The 12,090-nt window shown below is 39.6% G+C and overlaps 2 protein-coding genes across 6 annotated transcripts in view; one reads left to right on the top strand and one right to left on the bottom strand.

Annotated features, from left to right (window-relative positions):
* Positions 1-1,775, top strand: part of LOC112493710 — a 6,834-nt gene extending 5,059 nt beyond the window's left edge. The window contains exons 3-5 of the mRNA XM_025080407.1: positions 655-782; positions 1,316-1,523; positions 1,690-1,775. Of these exons, the coding sequence (XP_024936175.1) occupies positions 655-782; positions 1,316-1,363 (176 nt within the window). The 3' untranslated portion in view covers positions 1,364-1,523; positions 1,690-1,775. The remainder of the gene's footprint in view (positions 1-654; positions 783-1,315; positions 1,524-1,689) is intronic.
* The window catches only part of LOC107263034 (leishmanolysin-like peptidase), a 181,466-nt gene that overhangs the window by 22,441 nt on the left and 146,935 nt on the right, over positions 1-12,090 (bottom strand). For all 5 annotated transcript variants that reach the window (XM_015729825.2, XM_025080396.1, XM_015729824.2 and 2 more), the window contains one exon: positions 8,723-8,805. In XM_015729825.2, the coding sequence (XP_015585311.2) occupies positions 8,723-8,805 (83 nt within the window). The remainder of the gene's footprint in view (positions 1-8,722; positions 8,806-12,090) is intronic.

The raw sequence follows: 12,090 nt of genomic DNA, 5'->3' as shown, positions 1-12,090 counted from the left end.
GGGGGGGGGGGGGGTGGATAAATAGTGTGGAAATTTTATGTCTCGTCTCGATAGGCCACCCTCTTCATCCCCACTACGTTTCCTGGTGGTCGTGTCATATCGCCTACGTAATTCAAGTCTTATCGAGCGGGCTTGCGTGACGTGAGCTTTTAAAGGATGGAGCGATAAAAAATTTCACAGGATCAAATCTGATCTTCAGTTTCCGCTGTGACGCATAAGAGCGTGGAGGGAAAAAAAAATGTTACGCGAATTTTGCAACCACAGCATTTTAATATTTCGTCGCGCATTTCGCGCTGTTACAGTTTCAACAACCCCACCTCCCTCGTATGCCTCATCCCTTTGAGCTGCGTTACGTGGACTTTCGGTAGCTCGTAATTCAGCCCCCCCCCCAGCCAGCACTTCATTGTGAACATTTCATTTTCCCACGGGTCATAAAACTGGCACTAGAGCTAAAGGCGCCTGGAGATTTCACCTCGCGTGCTTTAAGGGCGCTACTTCACCCCCTCGCAAATCAGTTTGCTTCCCTGGATACGAGCGGTCGAAAGTTGGATGTTGTTATATCATGAAATTTAATGGACTGCTTGCGACGGAGCTTACGTACAGTCGAATCGTCGCGGGCCGTGGGTACGGGAAATAATCGCTTTTCATTTTCAGACCTACTACGCTCCGCAACCCCTACGTCCTTAGGGAATGAAAAGACAAGGTCGCCTGAACGAAGATGTGTACAGAATCGTAGAATTCTTGCTGAGGCTTCTTTTGGCTTTAATTTTCAGCGATTGGGGGTACGTTTGAAAAGAGGTACGGTAGGTCCATTTAAAGCTTTCTGGGAATCCGTGTACTGGGGAGTGAGATTGTAGGGGTTAGCACGCTCAAAGTAGAAAAAGCTCCGTCAAAGGCATTATCCGAATTATTCGCCAAAGAGAGTCTGAATGGATCTATCGTGAAGTTGCTGGCCACTGAGGGCGTCAAATCTGTTTCGTCTTGCGGTTTCCCAATGTGGGGTATTTTAGGGGGCGGATTTGCCAGTGCTTTTTAAGAAATTACGTAGAACGCCTAACGTACCGAAGGTTTTAAGGAAAATTTTGTGGTCTGTATTAGAACAGCTGTGATTTTTTAGGTGCTGAGTAATAAAACATAAAAGATAAGAAGCGAATAGCAACGTATATGATGCGAGGCTAGTAAATTGGCTGAGGGTGAAAAGTGTACATATAGCATTCGAGAATAAATAACTAAGACACTTCTTTACTGTTGAAAATCATGCGAAAATTCAGCCCTCTAGTATTTTGCTTGAATTATGCATGCGCTTCTTCTTCAGATTTACGAGAAGCCTTGGTCATCAACCCTCTCGGTGTTACCTCAGTGAAGGGTGCTGTCGATACCTTGACAGGGTGTTAAAGTTGCGGACGAAGGTCTGGGAAAAGATTGATATCAGACTGGATGAACGCTATTAGTTTTTAATACAAAATGGGCTAAAGGTACAGACTACAGGATTCCATGGGTGAATTCCCTAAAACATGCAAAAGGTATTTGAAGGAATGAAAAAAAAAATATCAACTAATATAAATTAATGGTATGCCTCCCTAACCAGTCTCCATCTAGAGATTAGATAGAGATTTCTGTAATTTAGAAAAATTTATAATAAATTTTACGAAAAAGTTACGTTGAATTTTATTACGTTTTTTTTTTTAGTAATGCGGGACTATGTTCACATTGAAGTTGAATCTACTATTGAACGTTGAACGAAGTTAACGCAAAGTCTAAGAAAAATGAGTGTGTTCCGTAGTGAGACTTAACAGCTGGTATATCGTATTACATCACAAACACCAGTTAATGCGATGTAACGTGATATATTTTACTGAAAAGCATCGTTAGTTTTTATATAGAATCGGTAGGTTTGATCCAATAAAATATTTAAATCAATTAATGAGCATTCATGAGGAATTTCCTTGTAAGGTACTCCTGCCAAGATTACCCTTAGTGCAAAATCAAGGGACTGAGGTATTTGAGATGCGCGTGGCGCCATCTCTTCTATCAAAATATCATTAAGGACTCCTCAGGCCTGATAATATTGCGGTCTTGTCTGGGGGGTGGCCTATTTGTAGGAGGCTGCGAGAGCGCGTCAGTACGAGACGGTAAATTGTTCTGGAAACGTATGGAAATTGTATACACACCCTAAGTGAATATTAATCGCTTCGGCGAAGTGGTTGGCGATGAATTTCTGTAGCAGGCTTAGTTCTCAGTAATATTACCAGCCCCTAAAGCAGATCCCTGGAACCAGGAGCAGTGACAGTAAATAGGAATGTAGATTCACACGAAAGTGAGGTTAGAGACTCGCCCCCCAAGAGAAGAGGGACGCCACGGCGACGCCAGTTAATACAGTATAGAAACTTCCATAAGGAGTATCAAGTGTACATTGGTGAATGAGATTTTGAATGGCGTCATTCGGAACACGTTGCCTTTGAAGTTGGGGAGTATTTTCGTCACACAATATTCAACCGAATTATAATCGTAGGTACAAATTCTATTACGTCACACGATATCACATAACTTTGCCTTCAGCCTCCTGTTACGAATCGGCAAATGTCTAGAAGCACTATCCTCCATTTTTCCCTTGAGAAAGCTCGAGTCTCTTCAGGTAAACTGTATCATCTGCTTTTTCGTCCTTTTCTGCCTCGTTACCCGTCTGACTTGCTACTCTCCAGCCGTCACACGTAAACTGCATACAAGACGTGTATGCACAGTAGGCTTTTGCGTATCCATGGAGATTATTCTACGTGTTCGTATGGATTCCATTCTCTAAGCAGTACAGAGTATAAGTTGCTCTAAGCTACATAATTTATAACTAAGAAATGGCGATGGGTCGTTCTCGTGTTAACTTTAACTGCGAAAGGAAGAGACTGACGGGACGGAGATCGAAATTGAAATCTTGAAGAAAAACATTTTCCAGGTTCATGTCTACTACGAATTTGACTTGACATGGATTGTAGATCCGCATGTAAGCGGCGGTATCTCAACTGACGGTATTCGCTAGCTTCAGGCAAGTAGGAAAGGCTAAAGTAAAGAGTGCACTGTTTACTCGTCAAGTTGGCACCGTGCCTGCGCGGCATCTCGTTTCTTCGTCAAAGTGTGTAACGTTTTAGCCTCTGGAAACGTCTGCCTTCGGAATGCCAGGCTTTGGGGTACGTGCACTTGGGGCGCACTCCACACAGACTTTCTGGACATTTGGCACGTTCGTCATTCTAAAGGAAGGGCATCTTGGTGGATTTATTTCTCGTAGAGAATTTTTCCCATAGAGATATTCCGTTAGGAGGGACTTCCTGTATTGTCACTGAAGGTACCTCATGGTGGATTTACCTTTATGGCACACCGTCATCCAATCTTGGGTCCTATTTTATCCATGATCTGCAGAAAGCTCATGAAAAAGTTTTCCTATTAATTTTAATAATTAGCTCAGCGTCAGCAGGCAGTTTCGGTTGCGGAGTGCCTTAAGCGGCTTTGAGAGACCGGGAGAGGAAGAGAAAAGTCTCCCTGCGCATTCGAACACTTAAGAAAGTGACTTTTACAGTCACCAGAGGGACGAAGAAAGGAAGCGTACCACCTACTGAAATTCTCCGGCTAGAGGTTGCCGTTCCATTATTTATTTAACAAGGCTACAAACAGTCGCGCGCCACGACTAAAGTTTCTAATTAATTCTTGCAATTAATACTCCTTTACTGCTTGGAGTTTTAACCGAGTCTCTGGACGCCAAGACGAAACTTCCTTTCTAGGAGCAGCTCGCAGCTAATGTACTTTTACCGGGAGTACGAATTGGTCGATAAGTAATTATGAGATCCATCTCATTTCCTACCTCGTCTCCATACTCATTAAGCTGACTTCTCGATTAGCGACTTATCGGTAATTAATAGCCATTTCATCCAACTTACGAATTACTCCCACCAGCCCAGCTAATCACGGCAGATTATTCATACAAGTTCTAGATCTTAATAAGTTACAATCTAACTATGTCATGCAGGGTACATCTAAGTGATGGGCAGCCACAGTGTTTACGTAGTGACCTAGAAAGATATATCTCAATCCCATGAAAATCTTTTATTCTCAAGCAATGACTTAACACTGGTAATTTCCCACAGGAAATCTACGGTTAACCTTCAAATCCTTAAAGCGGCATTCATTCTTTGCCTTTATACTTCTTGTCTCTTTGGAGCCATCCGCGCTGCCCACGATGAACCGTATCAATTTGTCAGTCAACTTCTATATTTGTTCTTGCCAACGCCAGCGCGGATTCCACTTGGAGCTTCTCGTAGGATCCGAAATGGAGCAATGCCGGGAGGAGGGTAGGTGAGCGAGAGTAAAGTAGAAAAGGAGGAAGAAAAAAAGAAGACGTAGGAATGGGAGAAGAAAGAGGACGAAGAAGGATAGATGTAAAGCAGACTGCGAATCCTCAGGGTCGTACCAATTTAAGGAGACACTCACCGGCCATCGTCCTCACTCCCTTTGGCAAAAACTTCTTCAATGTTTTCACAAGAGCCGACTTAACAACGAGGGATCCCTGAGTCATGGAAGCAGAGACAAAGATGGCGGCGGCTCTGGATAGGGTAGCAAACGAGGGAGGAGATTCACGAAAGTGAAAGAGAAGAATTGACGGAAAAGGTTCGGAAAGCGAGTAAAGAAAATGTAAATACAGTATAGATCATTCGTATATCTTATTTGATGCTGAATACAAGATCCGACTATGATATATCCAATGGTACTAGTATTCTGTATGAAAATAACGTATATGTAGAAAATAATTGTTAAAATATAAAATTGTCAGCGAACGTGTTAATTGTTAATTATAGGATGTATCTTTCAGAACGGGACGTTACGGAGTAACGTTAGTTCAGGATCAGCAAACGGGTCGTTCAGGTGCTAAATCAAACAGTTCATTTTTATATTGTATTATCAGGAGCAGACTGTAACGGATTACCGACTGTGTTCCTAGGTAAATCCAGAAATGTCCATAATATGACGGGACGATTGAATTATTTACTCCCCACTGGTTACTTGTCGTGTAAATTAAGCCTCCAACCGCTTAACTCTTCGAATCCATCGAATAGTGATTTTTTTTGGATTTCTTTCTCTATAACGATCAAATATTCCATTTGCAATTACGCCAGAGAGCACATTCATATGTCGAATCTTGATCTTTCGAAGTCTTATATTTCCGTAGAAGCCCTTACAATTCATGGTGTATCGGGTCATACGAATTACACAGAAGTAAGCTCGAAATTATCTACAGATTTTAAAGGCAATTCGGATCCTACAAACTAGTCTAGTCAAGATAGTCTCATTAGATGCGTCGCAGTTGGATCTTATATGTATCACCAAATAAAATTTATGAATGATCTATACTGTATCTAATTTGTTTACGTTTCAAAGATTGAAAAGAAAAGAGGAGAAAAGTTTTGATCGAAGAGTAATCAAAGTGGTTAAGTTTGAAAAAGATCGAATTACTTGGAAAATAAGTTAAAGACTCAAAACTTCTCATTATTTATTAAAAACTGCTAGTTAGCTTCTTGTACAACTATATCGTTATTGTACAATAAATGAGGTTGTTCTTGAGATTTTAATAATTTTTCAAGATTCCTTGAAGATCAGCGAAAGACTGTTATGATAAACCGCAAGAGCTAACCTGAGTCAGGATGTGGGATTAGGTTGTGCCGGAAATTGTTAACTAAGTCATATAATTTCATAAATCCTTTAGAAATATCGGCTAAAACAATTCAGCGTATTTCCAATAGCGAAATCCACTATTGCTTCTTGAAAATCGACTTCGCGGTTTCCTCTTGCCTGACTTTCCCATTAAAACTGCCCTCTCTCCGCCGTTCTTCTAGGTTAGCTGGTTGCCTTCTACCATATCTCGGTATCGATATGGCTACGGCAACTCTTAATTGCGTCACATGATTTACCGCATCCTCCGAGAAAATGTACTTTAAACAAACATTAGAATGTTCCAGCTACGTGAAACGAATAAGGAAAACTTTATACTTTATAACAGGTAAAGAGCTTCAGACTTTTATAACGCCCGAACAATTCATTTTCCATATACGCATCTACCTACGTGTCCACCTGTATTAAGAGGATTCAAAATTTTCTAGGTCGTTTGTAACTGTTCATAGATGATAATGATAATAATGATTTAGAATATAAATAGCTTTTTTGCAAACAGCGAAGAATGGCGATAAAGAATTATGTTCAGCAATCATATATTACAGTGTGGGCGGGATGGCGCCATGCTGGCCTCGAGTAGTAGAAGATTGATAAAGCGGTTTCCAGAAAAGTACGGTCGTTAAAAGGCCATTTTGTCCGAAGAGACCCACTCCTCTAAGGAATCGCATTATTAGATATGACAAAAAATAAATTTAGAAACATATTTAGGTCAGCAAAAAAAAAAGATATACTTAAGTACATTTGAAAGAAATTTCACTTTTGACGTAAATGACGCTGTGACGTGGCATTTTAGGATGCATGGCAAAAGACGTGAAATTCTGCGTTTTTCCACTATATCCTGGGGCCCTATGCGTGGGGAAGGGACTCCGTGGTGTTAGACTGTGTATTATTTCCTTCGTGGAAACGTTTTCTTCTGTGTTTTGTCATTTTCAAGCGGATCCGAAAGGATTCTGTTAAAATTTCAATACTACCGGGCCCAAGAGTGCCAATTACGGTCCTGGAGAAGCGCGCTAGCGTGACGACGAGATAACCAGAACGGAGTATACACTCGGCCAATTACGCGGGACATTCGGCGAGCGTCTTTCCGATTCAGAGGGCACACGGAAGTCGCAGTGACGGCCTGGAGTCGTCTATCGAGGAAGTAGACGTGGATGAGATTCCCAACCTTCTGAAAATGGAATTACAGCCACCGCAAGAGCGAAGGATACCAGGATTTACTATATAGGGATCGCAGCAAACCACTGAAGATTGCGAGCGTTCCGGCGAAGCCGATCTGTCCGCCAATCTGATTGGCCCAAGGATTGTATTACAGCGCGCCTACCGGGAAGTTGTCTGATTTTCGAAATTTATAGCGTCAGTCACGGCGTAGTCGAGTTTAGGGACAGACGTATATTCGTCTTGTAAATTTTTTATCGTCTCGTATCATTTTGTTCTAGTCTTGTGCAGTTTGTATAGTATTGTATAGTCTACCGTACCATATCGCGACCACTTCAGGGTTCCAGAATCAAGTAGAGTATCTTGTGGATATGTGGAGTGACTAGAAAGACGGTGAGTAACGCTTTTTTTAATTGGCTATATTTACAACAGCGGGAAATAAATCGTGACGCAGTATCGTGCCTTATGCATTCTCGATCATTATTGGATCCGTCGATTGTTAATCGGTGGCGCGCTGGAGGGTCGATACTGTCTGATATCGTTTATAGGTCATATTTTTCGGTTTTACGTTACCGCCATACAGTCCACGACTCGCCCACTTTCATTATGTGATATCGATTTCTTCGCGAAGAGTCGTATTTCTTTGTAATTTCACTTGAAAATTATTTTTACAACATATACATATATGTATATTAGAATCCCCATTGGTATAGTTGAATAAATGTATGTTAATTGAAAATCTCGAATGATTCCATAAAAAGCACATTGAAGTTACAATAGGTAGGATCCCTTCAAAATTCCATATACCTGTAACATTATAAAAATATGTCATACCTATTGAAATGGTAATCGCTTTTTTTCAAGAAACGAGTGATAATATTTATCTAAGATATCCAGATAATATTAAAAAAAAATTTAATTCAAGTCAACGTTCATCGAAATTTTCTAACAGCACTGATATACGTATATTACACAAGGCACTGAAATTCTTCATTTTATATCTTAAATTTTCATTACGCCCTCTCTTCTCATTGTTACCTTTCTTTCACCTTATTCTCAGTCTTTCCCATTCGACACACGTGATATGTGTTCGGCCACAATAAATTCAAAAACTCCCGAGTACCAGCGACAAAGTTTACCATGGCCAAGGGATATGCGGGGAAACTAGTATTCCCTTTGAAATTCGCACCCATGGGAATCCACCATAGGGCTTTACCTTGATAGAAAGGGAAACACATCCCACTTTGTCAACTCCCGAGTAACCTTTGATCATTCGATTAGAAGTCCCATATACGATCGTAAAAGGATCTAATCCCTACAATCGACTTACGTAAAATACAAAAATCCGTTATCTAGAGATATCATCATATTTTTCATAGCCTGGACAAGAGTTTGTCAATAGAAACTTAACTTGATATTCATAAAACAAAAATAACCAGCAGTGTTCGAATCGCTACGGCGAAGAAGACAGAAATCCTCTCGGGGGAATGGATTTGCATAGTAACTTTCATAAGGCAACTACCCACTAGGATCAGCCAACCCTTAGGTACTGTAATCCTACGACCACTACGCTCGTGGCAATAAATCAAACAGCGACAACACACCTACGAATCTCTGTCATACATATTCACGCAGTTCTGCTTTGCGTTTTCGTACATATGCAAATTAGAGAAAATTGCCGCGGGCAAATCACTATATGGGATACTCATGGTGGCCACCCGTATGACCACTCAGGGCTACTGTAACCTTCGCTTGATATTAATTTCTTGGCATAATGCCGTAAGGGTAAAGATATTCATTTCTTATACGTATGCAAATGCTTGGCCAACATCAGATATTTACTGATTGTCACTCTTACCTGTTCAGTCGTATCGTATTCTTGGTCTCGCGTACCATCAGTGCACTTTGCCAAAAATGAACGGCCTCTGGCAATATTGTTTTCTGGTGGCAGAAAAAAAAAAGAGTTATAAAATTCATATTATGCAAGTGTCGCTTTATATGGAGCTTATAATAAGTCTTTGTCAGTTGTTCGAGGAAAAAATTGAATGAATGGGGTTTGGAGTGAAAATTTTTATGACCATTCATATGACGCCTTGCACAATTTCGAAACATGGAAAAATCTGACGTGTGAACAATATGAAAAGAAAAAAAGGAAATTGATATTCCACAGGATTGTAGTATTATAACGCTGTGATGCATGGTTAACATCCATTATCCGAATGGATTGTGTTCGGCCACGTACCAGAGTACAAAAATTTGTGCGTTACGAGAAAAAAAAACTGTATGAAATGAATTTCGTTGATCCGTTTATATGTATATATAACACATATATTTTGTTCCAAGGTAGTCAGGTGAGAACTGGACTAGCATTAAAGCCCGGGAAATATGAGTTCAACAAACAGAAACAAAGGCGGATGGCTTTTATGATGTCGAAACGAAAATATCGGTTCGATTTTTGTACACTGTAAATACAGTGCTCGCTATACGTATGAAAGTTTTATTAAAATTGGACAAAGTATACAATTTGGTGGATTCGATATGATTGAAGATAGGCAAAAATAAGTCCTTTATTTTTGTCGAGTATACTGGTGTTTCCGTTATCGCGAATCGAGAGACTCGTAGAAACAGAAAAATGTGTATCCATCTAGCACAGCTTAAAAAGACGTAATCAGCTAGGAGCACAAAATTTTTGTACGATTATTTACAGTCTCGTGCACTTTTTTACAAAGCCCCAGCGTAGAAAGAGCTCTTTCTTTATTTTTTCGTTATTTCAGTAAAAAGATCTTTGTTAGAGGGAAAGACGTGGTGACGTCATTCGATAATTAAACGGAGATTACGGTGCCTTGTGAATGTATAAAAAGAGAAACAAAAGTGTTTATCAGAGTCGGTTAGAATTGAGGAAAAGAAGAAGAAACGCCAAGGCTTCTCGTAGTGCTGTGAGAACAAATGATCGTTACGTGCTAGGGGCCGTAGCGGAGCAAAATTCTCATTAATATCTGGCTAATGGGGCCTGTTGATAATTAAAACAGGTACATAGTCGGGAGGCAACGAAAACGATGGTCCGGAAGGGCGAAGCGCAGAAGTGAGGGATGAGGCTGGATTAAGGAATAAATGAGGCCTGAATGCCGAGGGTTACCAACATTTCATTCGTCAGTCTTTTAATCGTTTTCACGAAATTACCAGAGCGAGAGACCAATAGAAAGAGAGAGAGAGAGAGAGAGAGAGAGAGAGAGAGAGAGAGAGAGAATTTTTAGGATAACTATAAGTCCTAAAATGGTTAATCAGGCAAAGTTATAGACAGGCAACAGGGACATTGACATTTCAAGATGGTGCTGATAACACTTTTAAATAGCGGATAAACTCACACACGGCTAATACCCTTTTTCAAGGCGTGCAAATGTGGTTTGAATACGTGGAAAATACGGCCGTCCAATTGAATGGGGATGCGTGATGGATAAGGGATTGGATTCGAGCAAGGAATGAAGGATCGACTAAAAGGGATGTTTAGTAGCGTTTTGTGCGCCGTTACGCACGATTTCCACGAATGAATAAATCGATGTGGTTTTCATCGTGTGAAAATACCGATATACATATATTTATACGATGTAGGGAAAAAGAAGTAATCGTTTTCAATGTGTAAACCGACGATACTTTCATTGAGTGGTTACCATGTTTTTTTTTTTTTTTTTTTTTTATATTCTAACCTCACTTCCAACATTGCTCGTCATTCCATGCTCACGTATGTACATATATAATTGATTCAGAAGTTAAATGTCAAAGTCTAGAGGACTCTTTAATGTTGAAAGTCACACGAGGTTGGCCCCTCTGGAATAATTTACGTATTCCTGATTTTTTTTTTTTTTTTTTTTTTAATATTCTAACCTCACTTCCAACATTGCTCGTCATTCCATGCTCACGTATGTACATATATAATTGATTCAGAAGTTAAATGTCAAAGTCTAGAGGACTCTTTAATGTTGAAAGTCACACGAGGTTGGCCCCTCTGGAATAATTTACGTATTCCTGAAAGAATTACATATAGTGATATAATGACGGTAATGATCACGTTGGAGTACCATACTATTTGCACAAAAAGATACGTATTTACGTTATACGTACGTTATGTAAGATTTTCTTTCGCAATTCTCATCGGACTGTGACTTGCGCGCACCCTGGACTCTACGTATATATATGTGTATATAACTAGAGAGAATATAGGTATACAATAAAAATGGTATCTATCAAATCGAACCTCATTGATAATTTCAAAGAATAATTCAAAAAGTAGCCTTCTTCGAAGGACGTGCTTTAAAATTCACAACCTCATTTCGTCTTATTGTTTGCGGATGGATGAAGTGAAGGGTAATATTTGACGTCGAGAAATTAAATTTTCTACCTTTCAAAAGTTCCTTCTTGAATTTAAAGGAAGGAATGGCAAATCTCGTTTGACATTAAAATACAAAAAAAAAAAGGCACTAGGGGTGGAAATTTAAAAACTTTTATTACGATTTTATTTTTCACAGCTTGTGCTCGGAGAAGAAATTGCACAAGGTGGTACCCTAATAGCATATTGCTACCGTTAAATTTTACGTATACCGAAGTCACCCCGATTCTCGTGTTTTTTAAAAGGGATGCAAAGATGGCATCATAAAATATAATAATGAGCTATAGTCATTAAAATTTCACTTTTGATCTGGCAGCTGTACCCTTTTTTTTTTGCATAATATAAATATGTTACGAAATTATATAATTTCACCCGTCTACAATTTAGGTGGATATTATAATAAGGGTGAAGGCTTGCAGGTTCATGCAGATGAATGGTCGATAAAAATGTTGAATAAATATTCAAAAATTGTTAAAGGCTAGAACTCTCATATTCATGAAAGAGCACCAGTTCTATAATTCAGAACCGGAAAGGAGCCCAGAACTTGTGTTTGTACGCGAGCAGATGTAAGGGGAGTCACCCGTTTTCTACATATTCGAAATAAGTAGATAAAAATAATTTTTTGTTGCGTTTGAGTAGAACTATTAACGTCTACTGTGTAAAATCATCTACCGATGATTATTGAAAAATATCTTCTGCTACGTGAGGTTAACAGATAATTTTTTCAATCTTGTTTTTTCTTTTTTTAAATAAAATCGCGCGTACCATCGCTAAAATGTATCAGGAACTACAAAACTCAGTTGCATGAGAAAAGTACCTCCCCCCCCCCCCCCCTTTTTTTT

The sequence above is a fragment of the Cephus cinctus genome, unplaced genomic scaffold (assembly GCF_000341935.2).
Source record: "Cephus cinctus unplaced genomic scaffold, Ccin1 Ccin1_scaffold0132, whole genome shotgun sequence".
In the NCBI taxonomy this organism is placed as follows: Eukaryota; Metazoa; Arthropoda; class Insecta; order Hymenoptera; family Cephidae; genus Cephus; species Cephus cinctus.
The sequence above is the reverse complement of the archived record's forward strand: the minus strand, read 5'-3'. Positions and strand labels throughout refer to the sequence as shown.